Source organism: Stegostoma tigrinum, chromosome 30, assembly GCF_030684315.1.
Source record: "Stegostoma tigrinum isolate sSteTig4 chromosome 30, sSteTig4.hap1, whole genome shotgun sequence".
Classification (NCBI taxonomy): domain Eukaryota; kingdom Metazoa; phylum Chordata; class Chondrichthyes; order Orectolobiformes; family Stegostomatidae; genus Stegostoma; species Stegostoma tigrinum.
Window position 1 is genome coordinate 754,754 of NC_081383.1, and position 21,608 is coordinate 776,361.

Sequence of the window (21,608 nt, forward strand, 5' to 3'; positions counted from 1 at the left end):
TTAATGCAGACAAGTGTGAGGTGATGCACTTTGGTAGGAGTAACCGGAAGGCAAAGTACAGGGCTAATGGTAAGATTCTTAGCAGCGTAGATGAGCAGAGAGATCTCGGTGTCCATGTACACAGATCCTTGAAAGTTCCCACCCAGGTTGATAGAGCTGTTAAGAAGGCATATAGTGTTTTAGCTTTTATTAATAGATGGATCGAGTTCCGGAACCAAGAGGTTATGGTGAAGCAGTACAAAACTCTGGTGCGGCCGTACTTGGAGTATTGTGTACAGTTCTGGTCACCGCATTATAAGAAGGATGTGGATGCTTTGGAAAGGGTGCAGAGGAGATTTACTCGGATGTTGCCTGGTATGGAGGGAAGGTCTTACGAGGAAAGGCTGAGGGACTTGAGGCTGTTTTCATTAGAGAGAAGAAGGTTGAGAGGTGACTTAATTGAAACATATAAAATAATCAGAGAGTTAGATAGGATGGATAGGGAGAGCCTTTTTCCGAGGATGGTGGCGGTTTACACGAGGGGGCATAGCTTTAAATTGAGGGGTGAAAGATATAGGACAGATGTCAGAGGTAGTTTCTTTATTCAGAGAGTAGTAAGGGAATGGAATGCTTTGCCTGCAACGGTAGTAGATTCGCCAACTTTAGGTACATTTAAGTCGTCATTGGATAAGCATATGGACGTACATGGAATAGTGTAGGTTAGATGGGCTTGAGATCGGTATGACAGGTCGGCACAACATCGAGGGCCGAAGGGCCTGTACTGTGCTGTAATGTTCTATGTTCTCTCTATCCTTTGACAACCTTCTACACTATCCACAACTCCAAATCCACCAACCTTTGTGTTATCTGTAAACTTACTAACCCTCTAATGTATATTTACATCTAACACATTTATATATATCACAAACAACAATGATCCCTGTGCAACATCATCAGTCATAGACCTCCAGCCTGAAAAACATCCTTCCACCACTGTCCTCTGCCTTCTATGGACAAGCCATTTCTGAATTCACGCAGACAAGTCACCGTGGATTCCATGCATCTTAATCTTCTCGATGAGCCTACCATGAGGGACCTCATCAAAAGCCTTACTAAAATGTATGTAAACAACATCCACTGCTGCACCCCCTCATTGATCACCTTTGTCCCTCCTCGAAAAATTCAATCAAGTCAGTAAGACATGACCCGCTCCGCACAAAACCAACGCTGGCTGTCCTTAATTATGCCATGCTTTTCCAAATGCTTTTCAATCCTATCCCTGAGAATTCTCTCCAATAGCTTCCCAGCCATCACTGTGAGACGCAACATCTCTTGACTTATCCTATTTCCCTTTTTGAAGGGGCATGTCAAACTTTGTTTTAAACACATCCCATCCATATCGATTTCTCGCCCTGGATTCACCCAGCGTTTCCATTCCCGTATTGTTTGTCCATTCACCGGAAGAAATGTGCTTTTTCACCTCTTTGATGTGTCTTTGATGTCATGTCACTAGGGATCTCCTTCAAGTGGTCCATGAAACTGTGAATTTAAATAGTGTTTTAAGAGCCCTCTTTTAGTGTTGTAATGTTTCAATTTGAGAAAAATATCTAGCAGCCCAACTTTATAGTTTAAACAAAATAAAAGACTATCTCAATACACAAGAATTGCTGAAACTTGTTGAGTAAAAAATGTGATGTAGTTCCTAGACAAAACACAGATGCAAAGATTGAAAGTAGCTGCAGATAAAATGTGTTTAGAAGATAAGGGTATAAATGTCTGGACAGAATCAGAACACTCTGGAATGCAAAAGAATCATGAGTGCGTTTGGACTTGAGCACGATAGGTTAGTCGTTCCCTGATGTAACAATGTCACAGCTTCGTATTGATCTGATTCCCATTCTTGTCAATCAGTCACGGAATGTCAGCATTGTTGGCCAGGGTGGCACTTCTTCCCCATCCCCGAGATGATCATAAGATCAGACTGAAGGCAGATTGGATTTGTTTAGAATGGCATCATGTTTAGCATAGACATACAGTCATGGAGCTGTACAGCATGGAAACAGACCCTTCGATCCAATTCACCCATGCTGACCAGATACCCTAAATTAATCTAGTCCCATTTGCCAGCATTTCGTCCATATCACTCTAAACCCTTCCTATCCACGTACCCATCCAGATGCTTTTAAAATCTTATAATTGTACCAGCCTCCAGCACTTCCTCTGGCAGCTCCTTTCATACACACACCAACCTCTGTGCGAAAAAGGACCCTTTCGGTTCCTTTTAAATCTTCCCTTCTCACTTTAAGCCTACACCCTCTAGTTTTGGACTCCCCTATCCTCTATTTACCCTATCCAAGTCCCTCCTGATTTTATAAACTTCTATAAGGCCATCCCTCAGCCTCAAATACTCCAGGGAAAATAGCCCCAGCCTATTCAGCCTCTCCCTATAGCTCAAACCTTATAACCCTGGCAATATCTTTTTTTCTGAACAAGGGTCCAGACCTGAAACATCAGCCTTCCTGCTCCTCTGATGCTGCTTGGCCTGCTGTGTTCCTCCAGCTTCACACCGTGTTATCAAATATCCTCTTAAGTCTTTTCTGAACCCTTTCTAGTTGCACAATATGCTGCCTATTGCAGGGAGACCCAGAACTGAATGCAGTATTCCAATAGGTGCCTAGCCAATATCCTGTACAACTGCGACATGATCCTCCCAACTCCTATGCTCAATGCATTGACCAATAAAGGTAAGTAAGCCAGACACCTCCTTCACCATCCCATCTACCTGCGACTCCACTTTCAAGAAACTATGAACCTGCCCCCCCCCCAAGGTGTCTTTGTTCAGCAACACTCCCCAGGACCTTACCATTAAGTGTATAAGTCCTGCCCTGATTTGCCTTTCCGAAATGCAGCACCTCACATTTATCTAAATTAAACTCCGTCTGCCGCTCCTCAGCCCATTGACCCATCTGATCAAGGTCCCATTGTACTCTGAGCTAACCTTCTTCGCTGTCCACTACATTTCAAGTTTAAGCTTAGTGGTAAGTTACAAACTTACGAACCATACCTCCTATGTTCACATCCAGATCATTTATATAAATGACAAAAAGCAGTGGACCCAGCACTGATCCTAGTGACACACTCCTGGTCACAGGCCTCCAGTCTGAAAAGCAGCCCTCCACCATAACCCTGTGTCTTCTACCTTCGAGCCAATTTTGTGTCCAAATGGCTGGCTCACCCTGGATTCTGAGTGACCTAACCTTGTTATCCAGTCCGCCATGAGGAACCTTATCGAACGCCTCACTGGAGTCCATATGGATCACATTCACTGTTCTGCCCCCTTTAATCCTCTTTGTTACTTCAACAGAAAACTCAATCAAGTCAGTAAGACACAGTCAGGCACAAAGCCACGTTGACTATCCCCAGTCAGTCCTTGCCTTTCCAATTACATATAAACCCTGTTCCTCAGGATTCCCTCCAACAACTTGCCCACCACCAATGTCAGGCTCACTGATCCATAGTCCCTGGTTTTTCCTTAACACCTTTCTTAAACAGTGGCACCACATTAGCCAACCATCAGTCTTTCAGCACCTCACCTGTGGCTATCAATGATACAGATATCTCAGCGAGGGGCCCAGCAATCACTTCCCTCACTTACTATAAAGTTCTGGGATATACTGACCCGGTCCTGGGGATTGTTAACCTCCTCCTCTGTAACATAAACACTTTTTTAAAGACATCACTAATTACTTCTCCAAGTTCTCTATCTTTTACATCCTTCTCCACAGCAAATACTAATGTGAAATACTGCTTTAGTATCTCCCCCATCTTCTGAAGTTGCACACATAGCAGCCTTGCTGATCTTTAAGGGGCCCTATTCTCTCCCTAGTTACCCTTTTGTACTTAAGTGTACTTGTAGAATCTGTTTGGATTCTCCTTAATCCTATTTGTCAAGGCTATCTCACGTTCCCATTTTTGCTCCCCTGATCTTCCTCTCAAGAATACTCCTATTGCCTTTATACTCTTCTAGGGATCCACTCAATCCCTGCTGTCTATATTTGACATATACCTCCTTCCTTTTCTTGACCAGAACTTCAATTTTTCTAGTCACCCAGCATTCCTTACACCCACCAGCCTTGTCCTTCACCCAGACAGGAACATACTGTCTCTGGGCTCTTGTTGTCTCACTTTGGAAGTCTTCCTATTTTTCAGCTGCCCTTTTACCTGTGAAAAGTTTGGGCCGAAAGGTCTGTCCCCGTGCTTTATTGTTCTATGCTCTGTGTTGCATGTTTTTTGTTCTATGATCTGTGTTCAATGTTCTATGTTCTAACTCTTAAACTGACACATTAATCAGATGTTGGCTGCAGCGAAGCAACAGAAACAATTGTGGAACTTCTGGGAGCCACCTTGTCAGTTTCTGTGTCTGAGCTAAGAACCAGGTTGTGTGTAAGCAATGGGTTGAACACAGACCCCTGCTTCAACAGTGACTGGACCATCCCCTGACTAACTCGAATTAGGTATTAAATGTCCAAGGGGATTGGTGGATTGCACTGAGAAGTAAAAGTTACATGGTATGATGTTTACAAAGAAGAGGAAGATGTTAAAGACAGGAGACGCTGAGCCAGGAGGAGGAAAGTACAACCGGCCTGGGCTGAGAGTGAGTGAGTGAGTGGCTGAGTGAGCTGTAGTGATGAGGAGGATGTTTAATGACCTGACAGAGAGGAGAAATAGGATAATGTTTAAGGTTTAACAAGCCCAACCTCCTCAAACCATTAGCTGTGCAAGACCTCCCTAGGTCACCTTCGATCTGTAACCACCAGCCATACCTGTTTGTTACCTTTTGACCCTGGAGCTTCTCAAAAAATGTCAGCTACAGGTAATTCTCAAGGAAAGAGGAATGATTTAAACAACTGCCTGGAGTGAAGGAGCTCAGTCTCCCATACCATACAAATGAGGCCACTCAAAATCCAGCTCCAATCAGAGTTAGACTCAAACAAACCCTCACTGATGAGATTATTCTCAGCTTCAAAGTCATGGAACAAAATATTTAAAAGATAATAAAAAGGATTAAAGAATCAATTTATAAAAGTAACAAGGAGCAGGAATAATGATGATAAAGTTTATTTTGACATATTACACACGGACAGTCACCTTTGCAGCAAAATGCATTGTCACTTTGGGAAAATGTTAGAATAAGATGACATTGTTGGGGAAAACATTGTAACCAGGTGCATAAACAAAATGCAGTATAATCTAAACTGAGCCAGGAATTTCCTCCCATTCACACAATCTAGATTCCAGGATCTTCATTTGAGATTTGCAGTGCGGACGGAAGACAGTGATACAGTGGGGATCGGGGGGGTGGGATGAGGGGCAGTGATAGAGGGGGCAGGGGGCGTCGGGGGGGTGACAGTGATACAGGAGGGCGGAGTGGGGTGGGTCCTGATCTCTTTCCTCTCTCTGATCGTTTTAAACCATTCCCTCATTCCTGATGCTGTAATCAGAGGACTTGTCCTTTTGCAATATTTCTGAGCAAAGGCATTCATAATTTGCAAATCTCTGCGAAACTCTGCATGAAGATATTGGTCCAGCCATAGTGATGCTGGTCTATTCTCTGTTTGAAATGAATGCCTGATCCCAGTGACCTTGTGCGGCCCACTCAAGGGCCCTTTCAGCTCCTAAAATGGTGTTCCCAAAACTGTACACAGCTCTCGATTGGTGACTCGATTAGCACAGAATTCCTTTCTGATACATCCTGCATCCTCACATCCTGTGTGTCGATTATAAAACTCAAAATTCCGGTTGACTTTGTGACAGTTTACCTTCCTGAAATTGTACCGTCAGAAAATTCTCCATCAGAACTGTTTGGTTTCTCCTCAACACACTTCCATTCCAGCTAGACACTCCTCAGAGGTGCCACTGATCTGGATGCTGAGGAACTGTCTGTACGAATGAGGATTTTCCTGGATCCTTCACCTCTCTTGACTTTACTAAACAATATTCTTCTGACTTCGTTCCGAAATTCCTCAGAAATGTAATAATAGATAAATGGATCAAGGCAGTTATTGAAAGTGCTGAGCACCAGGCAGACCAGATAGTAAAAGTACAGCTTATTGCTGTCAGTGGGGTGGAATTGTGAGTGATGGACCAGCAGGGTTACATTACTAGGAGTGAAGCATATCAAAAACACAATCAGCACCAACACCATGGTCCTTACAGCTTTCGAATACTTGCTATCTTCCAACATCAATGATCTGATGATAGACACATAGCAGAATATAGTAACAAGAGATGGAATGAAAAACCCAATCACAACCAAACACATAAAGTAATAAAAAAAATAGCCAGTGTTTAATTCTTTCGGCAAAACATCGTGGCAGGTTGTGATGTTGAGGTTGTGGATTGGATAGGTCTGTCTCTGAAAGAGGAACGGTAACATGGCCAATACAACAAGGAGCCAAATCACACAACAGCTCCCGACAGCGAAGCTATTGTCCCGGAAACGCTTGGAGAGAAAGGGATGGACCAGAGCGAAGTACCTGTCGATGCTGATGAAGGTGAGCAGCAGGACAGAGCAATACATGTTCCCGTAGAAAAAGGCAGTGACTGTGCGACACAGAGCTTCACCAAAGAGCCAGTTGTTGCCCAGAATGTGGTAGTGAATTTTGAACGGCAGCACGAGGCTCAGGAGCAGGTCAGCTACAGCCAGGTTCATCAGGAAGATGGTGGATGGTAATCGCTGGACCTTGGTGATGAGATTGTACATGGCTAACCCATTGGCTGGGAGCCCAATGACAAAGACCATGATGTAAAAGCTGGGCAGCACCATTCTGGTGAAAGAGCTGGTTAGTAGACCCCTGGCTGATTTATTTAAAATGGGCTTATAATTATCTAGCAACTTTGTTGATGTATCAGGGTCAAAATGTATAACTCTTCCACGATTATCATCTCCTGAGAACTCTGTACAAACAAGAGAAAACTGAAAGATTAGACTCTCAGGTTGACTGGATTTTTTCTGATTTTGTAACTATTTTAAAGCATATTTTGGTTTCTTTGCCATGCCTGAGGATTTCTCAGGTGCTTCCATTATGTTTGAATGATGAGGAAAACAAGGACCACTCCCCCATGTACTCTTCGGGTGAACACAAACATGGAAGCTGAGAGTAGGCCATTCAGGCATTTGAGCCTCTGCTATTCAATATGATCATGGCTAATCCTCAATCTCAAAGCCGTAAGTAGAGATTGGGCGAGTGGACACCTCTGCAAAGATGCAATGTGGGTGGTGGGGAGTTCCTCCATATTTAGAATCAACCAATGATGTGGTACAGAGAAGGTCATGTGGCCACCGTACCTCTGCTGAGAGCCTTATTGTTTCCCATTAATAGAACTGGTTGGGTCACAGGCACTGGGCACAGATACTGTCATTTCTGAGGTAACAAAACACAGAGAAATGCAAAGAGTTTTTTCTATTCACAAACAAAAACCAAAATGGCTGGAAAAACTCAGCAGGTCTGGCAGCATCTGTGGAGAGAAATTAGAGTTAGCTTTTCGGGTCAATTGACTGTTTTTCACAACTTTTTTTATTCACTGATTGGATGTGGGTAATCCTCACTGTGTGCAGTAGGCAGACTCATGATACTGCTAGGGAGAGATTTTGAGCCAGCAACACCAATCAATCAACTAGGGCCAATCTCAGCTGAAATTTGCATTGCTATAAAAGGACACAGAAACTGACTTTCAGATCTTCCAGAGATTTCTGGAAGTCACAGATGAAAGACTGTCTGCAGAGTATTCAGCTCAGGAAAACAATGAACAAAGTGAGGAATATGCCAATATTACTATCAGCAGGTAATTCTAAGCAGCAGTGCACAAACAAGGGAAAATAGATTTATAAGCAAGAATTGGAAGATAATCTGGTTGTTTCTCTTTCTCATTGAGTTCATTGTCATCAGTGCTTGATGACAAATCATCTTGACTCAACAGGAATTCGCCAAAAGCCGAGAATATTTGCAAAGGTCACTCCTGCTGCAGAAAAAGGGAAAACAGTTCAACAGAATTTCAAACTGAAATTGTCTTTGGCTTCCTGCCTGCATGGACATCCCTTTCCCCCTCTCTTTGTAAGTTTATTACCTGTATCTGTCTACATGTTTGACATCCAATTTTTCTCTTTTATAACTTTAATAGAGAATAAAACTCCACTTTCTCACTTGGGAAAATCTGGGTTTATCTTCACTGGTGAACTAAATTCAATTAAAGTGTGATAGGTACATGATAAAAAGAAATTAACAATGCTTGTTGCGATTAACTAGAATGTAGTTAAAAGATCACTTCTCAACTGCTTGCATTAGAGCTAGGAGCAGGAGGATGTCTGTCAGCCCCTGCTGTACCATTCACCAGAATCAGGGCTGATGTGATTGCGGTCTTGGATGCATATATCACACAGAGCCCCTGAGAACCCTTGGCTCACACAGCTCTCTCACATTTCTAACTGATTCATTCCTGGCCTCTGATTATTCTGAATGGTGTTAGCCAACTATCTATAAAACTATTCAAAGTCTCTGGGCCCACTGATCTCTGAAGTAGAGAGTTCCACAGACTCACAGCCCTCTGAGAGAAAAAAAAAGACAGTCTCCTCATCTCAGTCTTAAACTGGCAACCGTTTAGTTTTAAGCATTCATTCTAAATCCCAATGCAAGGGATTCTTTCCTCTCTGTACCCACCAAGCTCCTTCAGCCCTCTACCTGTTTCAATAAGATCACCTATCACAGGCATTATCTGTCCAACCTTTCCACAGAAGACAAACCCTTTCATCCCAGGAAACAGTTGAGTGAACCTGTCCTGTACAGGTGCTATAGCAATGTAACCTCTCTTGACCAGAGACCAAAGTGAGACCCTACTCCTGATGGAATCTCACCATAACATTCTATTCTCATTATATTCTTCATAAGATTGGCCCTAACATAATACTCCTCGCTCTGCCACATTACCCTAATGCACTTTGTAAGGCTTGCACGCAAATCCTTTTCACTTATACCTAGGTACATGTGAAAATAAAAAAAAATCAAATCAAACCCTGTACAACTTTAGCAAAACATCCTCACTCCTGTAATAAATTAAAGGGCTGTGGGAGCCAAAGATACGAAACAAAAACAGAAATTGCTGGAGAAACTCAGCAGGTCTGGAAGCATCTGTTGACAGTGGAACACAGTTAACATTTCGAGTCAGTGACCCTCTATCCTCCATCTTACATCCATTTGACTTTGAAAAAAAACCAAATGCCACTTGTCTTCCTCATCACTTGCTTTACTAACAGAGTAACTTTTTGTGCTTCATGTGCTACCCAGATCCCTCAGTACCTCAGAGTTCTGCAATCTCTCTCTTTTTAAGTATTTTACTATTTCTCTTTGCTTGCTGCTGATTTTCCACATTATACTCCAAATGCAATTTGCTCCCCTCCCTTGACGTGCACACTCTCCTTTTACAGACACGTGGGGCAGGAATGACATCGTGAGACATTGGAGAGAATTGTTTGAGATATTGAGTGAGGCCTTCCTCAAAGTCAGACCAATCACATTGTGGTCACTGAGATAAGATTCTCACTAGTGAACTCTAAGAACCTATTAATGGGCATTCTGCTCATTGTCTCTTCATTCCCTCCAGGATATTCAGGATCTCCGGATAGAAACGAGATGCTGAGAATTCCCAACCTGACAGCCCGAACAGGAATCTGGTGATGCCAGCTCATCACAGGCTCCTCCTGGCTTCCATCTGGGATACCTAGCACTAACATCTCAGGCACATTCAGTGGGCAGTGACCATGAACATCCCATGTCCGTGGATATCCAGCATTTACCCCCACCCCAAGCTCGACTTTAACAGATCACAGTACTTCTGTCTTGCCTCATGGTTTAGTTCATGGAACAGTAGAGCATAGGAACAGGCCTTTCGGCCCACTAAGCCTGTGTTCACACATGATGCTTTTCTAAAGTAAAAACCTTTGCCTGTGCGCAGTCTGTATCCCTCTGTTCCCTGCTTATTCACGTATCAAACAAGCCCAGGACAGGGACCCCGAGGAGTTATATATGGAGTAAAGCTCTCCCTATATTGTATCATGAAGTACTTTAAGGTCATTGTTAAATGCAGTTCAGGGACAGCGAAGGTTTGCTGCAGGACAAAGGTAGTGTTGAATAGCAGAGCTCTCCTGAGCTGAGTTCTATCTTGTTTACAGACAATGTTTGAGTTATTATGAACTCTGAGCAGGAAAGCACAGGGCAATGAAGATGAGATTACTTTTCTTTCCTGAACTGGTTTGAAGCAGAATCTGACACCGCTGACTGAAACTATGGTGCACAAATCTTACCTTCCTGTGAGTGAGCGAGGTTTGTCATCAACAGTAGGAGAGCTGAGCCTGTGAGAATGAAGCCAGTTTTGTCCATGTCTGCTCAGTCTGTCTTCACAGCATAAGCATGCTATAGACTAACTGATCAGAATATCTCTGTCAGTGGCTGTCTCCTCTTATTTTGAGAGTTTGGAATGACGCTGCAGGAGAGTTGACAATTTGTTACAGTGAGATTAGGAGCTTGCGTCATTTTTCGAAGACCACACTGCACTTTTATCAAGCAACTGACAACAATCTCGGAGTCCCCAGGTTCCTCTCATTCTAATCTGGCAATTGCAGAGTGAGGGCAACAACTTCACAACGCTCTTCATTCTCACAGTCCGATTTGAAAAATATTTGGCGCTAGGTATCCATGCATGAACAGAAATGTGATGGTGAAAAACCAGAAATTTGAGAAATTTGACACCGTATTACCAGACGATATTCTAATGGGCTCAGCAACCATTGGGCTTGGTTTGTATCTGCTTGGGTTCTGAGTTACTCCATGAAAGTTACTCTGAGGGAAATAATGGAAAGCTCCCTGTTTTGTTTAACTCAGAATCACTATTATTATCCACAGAGGCACTAAACAACTGCACTTCATCTGTGTTAATATTGTAGCTGGCCTAGAGTTTTAACTGGGACACACCACTGCCCACATTAACACCAGCAGAGCAGCAGGTGTCATTTCTACCTTTGCTTTTTGCTGGCTTCCATGTGACTTCAGTTCGACCTTTCCAGCAACACCCAGGAAGGTGTGGGAAGGATTTTGATTGTTAATTCATATCAGACTGAAACAGGTACCAGCTGGGCAAGAAGAGAGAATTTTCTTATCATAAGCACGGCCTTCCTGCCCAACCCAGTGAGTAGTGTCATGGTAATGCCAAAGACATAGCCATTTAGAGAGCTGGTGACAAAGGTTTGAATCCCAACATCCCAGCTGGTGCAATTTGAATTAAATTCTAGAATTGGAAGTTGGTGTCATTAATTGTGGATTCTTGTAAAACCTGACCTGCTTCACTAAAGTCCTATAGGGAAGGGAACTACTGTCCTTACTCGGTCAAACCCACACATGACTCCAGGTCCACAACAGTTGAGTTGACTCTGAAATAGGCTGAGCTTCTCAGTTCAGGAACAATTTGGGATGGGACAGTGCATACTGGCACTCATGATTCCTCAGAAAAAACTTAAAGACAAAGCATTTATTGAGAGCACAAAGGTGGGACACAGGTGTCATTCAAATTAAAGTTTTGCCTGCAAATATTTCTCCTGAGATCGGTATGATTTGGGTCATGTGGGTGTTACTATTATCTCAGAGAACTCCAGGTACTAGCTCACCTGTCTGATGCTCATCACTGGTTACAGGAAGCTTAGCAGCATCTCTGTTATTGACGGAAATTCAATGTCATGCTCTTTTGTTGATATGTTGTTGAATGTTTGTGTTAGTGCCTGTGGTTGTATTCACCACTCAGTGGGACGTGCCTCAGCTGAGCCTCCCTTCAAAGTGTTGTGAGGGACTTGGTAAAGGGACCCTTAGCAGCTAATGGGAATGCAACTGATGATGACCTCAAAGCTCTTTAAGGGGCCTGCCAGACAACACCTTGTGATGGGGCCACATTTTCACCATCTCTACACACACCCTTACTTCACAGACTGACTGTCCCCAAACCTCATACACATCCAGAATACCATGCCCTTCCCTTGTCCACTTCTATCCCAATCTACACACAAACCCCTCATCCCTGCCTCATTGATGCCAGTGAAGTGCCTGCCCCAATCTCCCTTGTAGAGGCAGATGGTCGATGCCATTTTGAAACTGTCATGAACGGGCAGCTTGCATGCTTCTTGTGAATCACTGACTCAAGCATGAACAAAGTCTGCAATTTCAGAGAGATTTGATAAAATTGTGTATTTGTACAAAGAAATAAATGGAATGAGTGGGCCGTTTGGTCCCACAAGCCTGCTCCCCCATTCAATAAGATCATGGGTGGTCTGTTTGTGTTTTGAATTCTGCATTCCCCCCAGTAACCTGTGATTCTCCACCTAACAAGAATCTATCTACCTCCATTTTAATATTCACTGATCCCCATCTGCACCAGCTCCTGGGGCAGGGAGTTCCAAACTCTCCTTGTCTCTGTCCTAAAACAGTGAGCTCTAATTTTGAAACAGTGGTCCCCTGAATCTGGGCAGACCCACAGGAGAAAATCCTCCAACACTCACTTTGTGCAGACCATTCAGGATCAATCAGGTCACCCTTCACTCTTCTAAACATCACTGGAAACAAGTCTGGACTGTCCAACCTGTTAAATCCAATGCTGAGGGTCTGAAAACCCTCACTTCAAGTAAGAAACCAGCACAGAAGGATGTGAGGCCAAACACGTTACAGTCACAACATAGTCTCTCAACTTCATTGATACATTGATGACTGTATCGGCGCCGCCTCTTGCTCCCCAGAGGAGCTCGAACAGTTCATCCACTTCACCAACACCTTCCACCCCAACCTTCAGTTCACCTGGGCCATCTCCAGCACATCCCTCACCTTCCTGGACCTCTCGGTCTCCATCTCAGGCAACCAGCTTGTAACTGATGTCCATTTCAAGCCCACCGACTCCCACAGCTACCTAGAATACACCTCGTCCCACCCACCCTCCTGCAAAAATTCCATCCCCTATTCCCAATTCCTCCGCCTCCGCCGCATCTGCTCCCACGATAAGACATTCCACTCCCGCACATCCCAGATGTCCAACTTCTTTAAGGACCGCAACTTTCCCCCCACGGTGATTGAGAACGCCCTTGACCGCGTCTCCCGCATCTCCCGCGACACATCCCTCACACCCCGCCCCCGCCACAACCGCCCCAAGAGGATCCCCCTCGTTCTCACACACCACCCTACCAACCTCCGGATACAACGCATTATCCTCCGACACTTCCGCCATTTACAATCCGACCCCACCACCCAAGACATTTTTCCATCCCCTCCCCTGTCTGCTTTCCGGAGAGACCACTCTCTCCGTGACTCCCTTGTTCGCTCCACACTGCCCTCCAACCCCACCATACCCGGCACCTTCCCCTGCAACCGCAGGAAATGCTACACTTGTCCCCACACCTCCTCCCTCACCCCCATCCCAGGCCCCAAGATGACATTCCACATTAAGCAGAGGTTCACCTGCACATCTGCCAATGTGGTATACTGCATCCACTGTACCCGGTGCGGCTTCCTCTACATTGGGGAAACCAAGCGGAGGCTTGGGGACCGCTTTGCAGAACACCTCCGCTCAGTTCGTAACAAACAACTGCACCTCCCAGTCGCAAACCATTTCCACTCCCCCTCCCATTCTCTTGATGACATGTCCATCATGGGCCTCCTGCACTGCCACAATGATGCCACCCGAAGGTTGCAGGAACAGCAACTCATATTCCGCCTGGGAACCCTGCAGCCATATGGTATCAATGTGGACTTCACCAGTTTCAAAATCTCCCCTTCCCCCACTGCATCCCTAAACCAGCCCAGTTCATCCCCTCCCCCCACTGCACCACACAACCAGCCCAGCTCTTCCCCCCCACCCACTGCATCCCAAAACCAGTCCAACCTGTCTCTGCCTCCCTAACCGGTTCTTCCTCTCACCCATCCCTTCCTCCCACCCCAAGCCGCACCCCCAGCTACCTACTAACCTCATCCCACCTCCTTGACCTGTCCGTCTTCCCTGGACTGACCTATCCCCTCCCTACCTCCCCACCTACACCCTCTCCACCTATCTTCTTTACTCTCCATCTTCGGTCCGCCTCCCCCTCTCTCCCTATTTATTCCAGTTCCCTCCCCCCATCCCCCTCTCTGATGAAGGGTCTAGGCCCGAAACGTCAGCTTTTGTGCTCCTGAGATGCTGCTTGGCCTGCTGTGTTCATCCAGCCTCACATTTTATTATCTTGGAATCTCCAGCATCTGCAGTTCCCATTATCTCTGATACTATTTTAACCTCACTGCGAAGCCTCTTCCAGGGATGCCTAACCTGAAGAAGTTACCCTCCTCCCTCCGGACCAACCTCAGGGAATCTCTCTCCCATTGCAACTCTCTTGTCAACCGGGAACCCAACCCTCCTTCCACTGACCCCTTCACCCGCTTCCAACACAAGTCCTCCTCCTGGACACCACCTCCAGGCCTCCTACCCTCCCTCGACCTCTTCATCTCCAACTGCCGTCGAGACATCAACCGCCTCAACCTCTCCACCCCTCTCACCCACTCCAACCTCTCCCCCGCAGAACGGGCAGCCCTCCGCTCCCTCCGCTCCAACCCCAACCTCACCATCAAACCCGCAGACAAGGGTGGCGCAGTGGTAGTATGGCGTACTGACCTCTACATCGCCGAGGCCAGACGCCAACTCTCCGACACCACCTCCTACCGCCTCCTCGATCATGACCCCACACCCGAGCACCAAACCATCATCTCCAACACCATTCATGACCTCATCACCTCAGGGGACCTCCCACCCACAGCCTCCAACCTCATTGTTCCCCAACCCCGCACGGCCCGTTTCTATCTCCTTCCCAAAATCCACAAACCTGCCTGCCCTGGTCGACCCATCGTCTCAGCCTGCTCCTGCCCCACCGAACTCATCTCCACCTATCTGGACTCCATTTTCTCCCCTTTGGTCCAGGAACTCCCCACCTATGTCCGTGACACCACCCACGCCCTCCACCTCCTCCAGGACTTCCAATTCCCTGGCCCCCAACACCTCATATTCACCATGGACGTCCAGTCCCTGTACACCTGCATTCCGCATGGAGATGGCCTCAAGGCCCTCCGCTTCTTCCTGTCCCGCAGGCCCGACCAGGCCCCCTCCACCGACACTCTCATCCGCCTAGCGGAACTCGTCCTCACACTCAACAACTTCTCTTTTGACTCCTCCCACTTCCTACAGACTAAGGGGGTGGCCATGGGCACCCGCATGGGCCCCAGCTATGCCTGCCTCTTTGTAGGTTACGTGGAACAGTCCATCTTCCGCACCTACACAGGCCCCAAACCCCACCTCTTCCTCCGGTACATTGATGACTGTATCGGCGCCGCCTCTTGCTCCCCAGAGGAGCTCGAACAGTTCATCCACTTCACCAACACCTTCCACCCCAACCTTCAGTTCACCTGGGCCATCTCCAGCACATCCCTCACCTTCCTGGACCTCTCGGTCTCCATCTCAGGCAACCAGCTTGTAACTGATGTCCATTTCAAGCCCACCGACTCCCACAGCTACCTAGAATACACCTCGTCCCACCCACCCTCCTGCAAAAATTCCATCCCCTATTCCCAATTCCTCCGCCTCCGCCGCATCTGCTCCCACGATAAGACATTCCACTCCCGCACATCCCAGATGTCCAACTTCTTTAAGGACCGCAACTTTCCCCCCACGGTGATTGAGAACGCCCTTGACCGCGTCTCCCGCATCTCCCGCGACACATCCCTCACACCCCGCCCCCGCCACAACCGCCCCAAGAGGATCCCCCTCGTTCTCACACACCACCCTACCAACCTCCGGATACAACGCATTATCCTCCGACACTTCCGCCATTTACAATCCGACCCCACCACCCAAGACATTTTTCCATCCCCTCCCCTGTCTGCTTTCCGGAGAGACCACTCTCTCCGTGACTCCCTTGTTCGCTCCACACTGCCCTCCAACCCCACCATACCCGGCACCTTCCCCTGCAACCGCAGGAAATGCTACACTTGTCCCCACACCTCCTCCCTCACCCCCATCCCAGGCCCCAAGATGACATTCCACATTAAGCAGAGGTTCACCTGCACATCTGCCAATGTGGTATACTGCATCCACTGTACCCGGTGCGGCTTCCTCTACATTGGGGAAACCAAGCGGAGGCTTGGGGACCGCTTTGCAGAACACCTCCGCTCAGTTCGTAACAAACAACTGCACCTCCCAGTCGCAAACCATTTCCACTCCCCCTCCCATTCTCTTGATGACATGTCCATCATGGGCCTCCTGCACTGCCACAATGATGCCACCCGAAGGTTGCAGGAACAGCAACTCATATTCCGCCTGGGAACCCTGCAGCCATATGGTATCAATGTGGACTTCACCAGTTTCAAAATCTCCCCTTCCCCCACTGCATCCCTAAACCAGCCCAGTTCATCCCCTCCCCCCACTGCACCACACAACCAGCCCAGCTCTTCCCCCCCACCCACTGCATCCCAAAACCAGTCCAACCTGTCTCTGCCTCCCTAACCGGTTCTTCCTCTCACCCATCCCTTCCTCCCACCCCAAGCCGCACCCCCAGCTACCTACTAACCTCATCCCACCTCCTTGACCTGTCCGTCTTCCCTGGACTGACCTATCCCCTCCCTACCTCCCCACCTACACCCTCTCCACCTATCTTCTTTACTCTCCATCTTCGGTCCGCCTCCCCCTCTCTCCCTATTTATTCCAGTTCCCTCCCCCCATCCCCCTCTCTGATGAAGGGTCTAGGCCCGAAACGTCAGCTTTTGTGCTCCTGAGATGCTGCTTGGCCTGCTGTGTTCATCCAGCCTCACATTTTATTATCTTGGAATCTCCAGCATCTGCAGTTCCCATTATCTCTGATACTATTTTAACCTCACTGCGAAGCCTCTTCCAGGGATGCCTAACCTGAAGAAGTTACCCTCCTCCCTCCGGACCAACCTCAGGGAATCTCTCTCCCATTGCAACTCTCTTGTCAACCGGGAACCCAACCCTCCTTCCACTGACCCCTTCACCCGCTTCCAACACAAGTCCTCCTCCTGGACACCACCTCCAGGCCTCCTACCCTCCCTCGACCTCTTCATCTCCAACTGCCGTCGAGACATCAACCGCCTCAACCTCTCCACCCCTCTCACCCACTCCAACCTCTCCCCCGCAGAACGGGCAGCCCTCCGCTCCAACCCCAACCTCACCATCAAACCCGCAGACAAGGGTGGCGCAGTGGTAGTATGGCGTACTGACCTCTACATCGCCGAGGCCAGACGCCAACTCTCCGACACCACCTCCTACCGCCTCCTCGATCATGACCCCACACCCGAGCACCAAACCATCATCTCCAACACCATTCATGACCTCATCACCTCAGGGGACCTCCCACCCACAGCCTCCAACCTCATTGTTCCCCAACCCCGCACGGCCCGTTTCTATCTCCTTCCCAAAATCCACAAACCTGCCTGCCCCGGTCGACCCATCGTCTCAGCCTGCTCCTGCCCCACCGAACTCATCTCCACCTATCTGGACTCCATTTTCTCCCCTTTGGTCCAGGAACTCCCCACCTATGTCCGTGACACCACCCACGCCCTCCACCTCCTCCAGGACTTCCAATTCCCTGGCCCCCAACACCTCATATTCACCATGGACGTCCAGTCCCTGTACACCTGCATTCCGCATGGAGATGGCCTCAAGGCCCTCCGCTTCTTCCTGTCCCGCAGGCCCGACCAGGCCACCTCCACCGACACTCTCATCCGCCTAGCGGAACTCGTCCTCACACTCAACAACTTCTCTTTTGACTCCTCCCACTTCCTACAGACTAAGGGGGTGGCCATGGGCACCCGCATGGGCCCCAGCTATGCCTGCCTCTTTGTAGGTTACGTGGAACAGTCCATCTTCCGCACCTACACAGGCCCCAAACCCCACCTCTTCCTCCGGTACATTGATGACTGTATCGGCGCCGCCTCTTGCTCCCCAGAGGAGCTCGAACAGTTCATCCACTTCACCAACACCTTCCACCCCAACCTTCAGTTCACCTGGGCCATCTCCAGCACATCCCTCACCTTCCTGGACCTCTCGGTCTCCATCTCAGGCAACCAGCTTGTAACTGATGTCCATTTCAAGCCCACCGACTCCCACAGCTACCTAGAATACACCTCGTCCCACCCACCCTCCTGCAAAAATTCCATCCCCTATTCCCAATTCCTCCGCCTCCGCCGCATCTGCTCCCACGATAAGACATTCCACTCCCGCACATCCCAGATGTCCAACTTCTTTAAGGACCGCAACTTTCCCCCCACGGTGATTGAGAACGCCCTTGACCGCGTCTCCCGCATCTCCCGCGACACATCCCTCACACCCCGCCCCCGCCACAACCGCCCCAAGAGGATCCCCCTCGTTCTCACACACCACCCTACCAACCTCCGGATACAACGCATTATCCTCCGACACTTCCGCCATTTACAATCCGACCCCACCACCCAAGACATTTTTCCATCCCCTCCCCTGTCTGCTTTCCGGAGAGACCACTCTCTCCGTGACTCCCTTGTTCGCTCCACACTGCCCTCCAACCCCACCATACCCGGCACCTTCCCCTGCAACCGCAGGAAATGCTACACTTGTCCCCACACCTCCTCCCTCACCCCCATCCCAGGCCCCAAGATGACATTCCACATTAAGCAGAGGTTCACCTGCACATCTGCCAATGTGGTATACTGCATCCACTGTACCCGGTGCGGCTTCCTCTACATTGGGGAAACCAAGCGGAGGCTTGGGGACCGCTTTGCAGAACACCTCCGCTCAGTTCGTAACAAACAACTGCACCTCCCAGTCGCAAACCATTTCCACTCCCCCTCCCATTCTCTTGATGACATGTCCATCATGGGCCTCCTGCACTGCCACAATGATGCCACCCGAAGGTTGCAGGAACAGCAACTCATATTCCGCCTGGGAACCCTGCAGCCATATGGTATCAATGTGGACTTCACCAGTTTCAAAATCTCCCCTTCCCCCACTGCATCCCTAAACCAGCCCAGTTCATCCCCTCCCCCCACTGCACCACACAACCAGCCCAGCTCTTCCCCCCCACCCACTGCATCCCAAAACCAGTCCAACCTGTCTCTGCCTCCCTAACCGGTTCTTCCTCTCACCCATCCCTTCCTCCCACCCCAAGCCGCACCCCCAGCTACCTACTAACCTCATCCCACCTCCTTGACCTGTCCGTCTTCCCTGGACTGACCTATCCCCTCCCTACCTCCCCACCTACACCCTCTCCACCTATCTTCTTTACTCTCCATCTTCGGTCCGCCTCCCCCTCTCTCCCTATTTATTCCAGTTCCCTCCCCCCATCCCCCTCTCTGATGAAGGGTCTAGGCCCGAAACGTCAGCTTTTGTGCTCCTGAGATGCTGCTTGGCCTGCTGTGTTCATCCAGCCTCACATTTTATTATCTTGGAATCTCCAGCATCTGCAGTTCCCATTATCTCTGATACTATTTTAACCTCACTGCGAAGCCTCTTCCAGGGATGCCTAACCTGAAGAAGTTACCCTCCTCCCTCCGGACCAACCTCAGGGAATCTCTCTCCCATTGCAACTCTCTTGTCAACCGGGAACCCAACCCTCCTTCCACTGACCCCTTCACCCGCTTCCAACACAAGTCCTCCTCCTGGACACCACCTCCAGGCCTCCTACCCTCCCTCGACCTCTTCATCTCCAACTGCCGTCGAGACATCAACCGCCTCAACCTCTCCACCCCTCTCACCCACTCCAACCTCTCCCCCGCAGAACGGGCAGCCCTCCGCTCCAACCCCAACCTCACCATCAAACCCGCAGACAAGGGTGGCGCAGTGGTAGTATGGCGTACTGACCTCTACATCGCCGAGGCCAGACGCCAACTCTCCGACACCACCTCCTACCGCCTCCTCGATCATGACCCCACACCCGAGCACCAAACCATCATCTCCAACACCATTCATGACCTCATCACCTCAGGGGACCTCCCACCCACAGCCTCCAACCTCATTGTTCCCCAACCCCGCACGGCCCGTTTCTATCTCCTTCCCAAAATCCACAAACCTGCCTGCCCCGGTCGACCCATCGTCTCAGCCTGCTCCTGCCCCACCGAACTCATCTCCACCTATCTGGACTCCATTTTCTCCCCTTTGGTCCAGGAACTCCCCACCTATGTCCGTGACACCACCCACGCCCTCCACCTCCTCCAGGACTTCCAATTCCCTGGCCCCCAACACCTCATATTCACCATGGACGTCCAGTCCCTGTACACCTGCATTCCGCATGGAGATGGCCTCAAGGCCCTCCGCTTCTTCCTGTCCCGCAGGCCCGACCAGGCCACCTCCACCGACACTCTCATCCGCCTAGCGGAACTCGTCCTCACACTCAACAACTTCTCTTTTGACTCCTCCCACTTCCTACAGACTAAGGGGGTGGCCATGGGCACCCGCATGGGCCCCAGCTATGCCTGCCTCTTTGTAGGTTACGTGGAACAGTCCATCTTCCGCACCTACACAGGCCCCAAACCCCACCTCTTCCTCCGGTACATTGATGACTGTATCGGCGCCGCCTCTTGCTCCCCAGAGGAGCTCGAACAGTTCATCCACTTCACCAACACCTTCCACCCCAACCTTCAGTTCACCTGGGCCATCTCCAGCACATCCCTCACCTTCCTGGACCTCTCGGTCTCCATCTCAGGCAACCAGCTTGTAACTGATGTCCATTTCAAGCCCACCGACTCCCACAGCTACCTAGAATACACCTCGTCCCACCCACCCTCCTGCAAAAATTCCATCCCCTATTCCCAATTCCTCCGCCTCCGCCGCATCTGCTCCCACGATAAGACATTCCACTCCCGCACATCCCAGATGTCCAACTTCTTTAAGGACCGCAACTTTCCCCCCACGGTGATTGAGAACGCCCTTGACCGCGTCTCCCGCATCTCCCGCGACACATCCCTCACACCCCGCCCCCGCCACAACCGCCCCAAGAGGATCCCCCTCGTTCTCACACACCACCCTACCAACCTCCGGATACAACGCATTATCCTCCGACACTTCCGCCATTTACAATCCGACCCCACCACCCAAGACATTTTTCCATCCCCTCCCCTGTCTGCTTTCCGGAGAGACCACTCTCTCCGTGACTCCCTTGTTCGCTCCACACTGCCCTCCAACCCCACCATACCCGGCACCTTCCCCTGCAACTGCAGGAAATGCTACACTTGTCCCCACACCTCCTCCCTCACCCCCATCCCAGGCCCCAAGATGACATTCCACATTAAGCAGAGGTTCACCTGCACATCTGCCAATGTGGTATACTGCATCCACTGTACCCGGTGCGGCTTCCTCTACATTGGGGAAACCAAGCGGAGGCTTGGGGACCGCTTTGCAGAACACCTCCGCTCAGTTCGTAACAAACAACTGCACCTCCCAGTCGCAAACCATTTCCACTCCCCCTCCCATTCTCTTGATGACATGTCCATCATGGGCCTCCTGCACTGCCACAATGATGCCACCCGAAGGTTGCAGGAACA

The 21,608-nt window shown here is 49.2% G+C and overlaps 1 protein-coding gene across 3 annotated transcripts in view; it reads right to left on the reverse strand.

Moving 5' to 3' along the window:
- LOC125466073 (proteinase-activated receptor 3-like) overlaps positions 1-10,493 on the reverse strand; it is a 34,165-nt gene extending 23,672 nt beyond the window's left edge. The window contains exons 1-2 of one of the 3 annotated variants that reach the window (XM_059638550.1): positions 10,337-10,493; positions 5,368-6,936 (exon numbers count right to left, since the gene is read on the reverse strand). In XM_059638550.1, the coding sequence (XP_059494533.1) occupies positions 5,873-6,936; positions 10,337-10,412 (1,140 nt within the window). In that variant the 5' untranslated portion in view covers positions 10,413-10,493 and the 3' untranslated portion in view covers positions 5,368-5,872. Of the gene's footprint in view, positions 1-5,367; positions 6,937-10,336 lie in introns of those variants that run through there. The other 2 variants (XM_048560205.2, XM_048560204.2) reach the window with 2 other exon arrangements.
- Between the last annotated feature and the right edge of the window lie 11,115 nt (positions 10,494-21,608).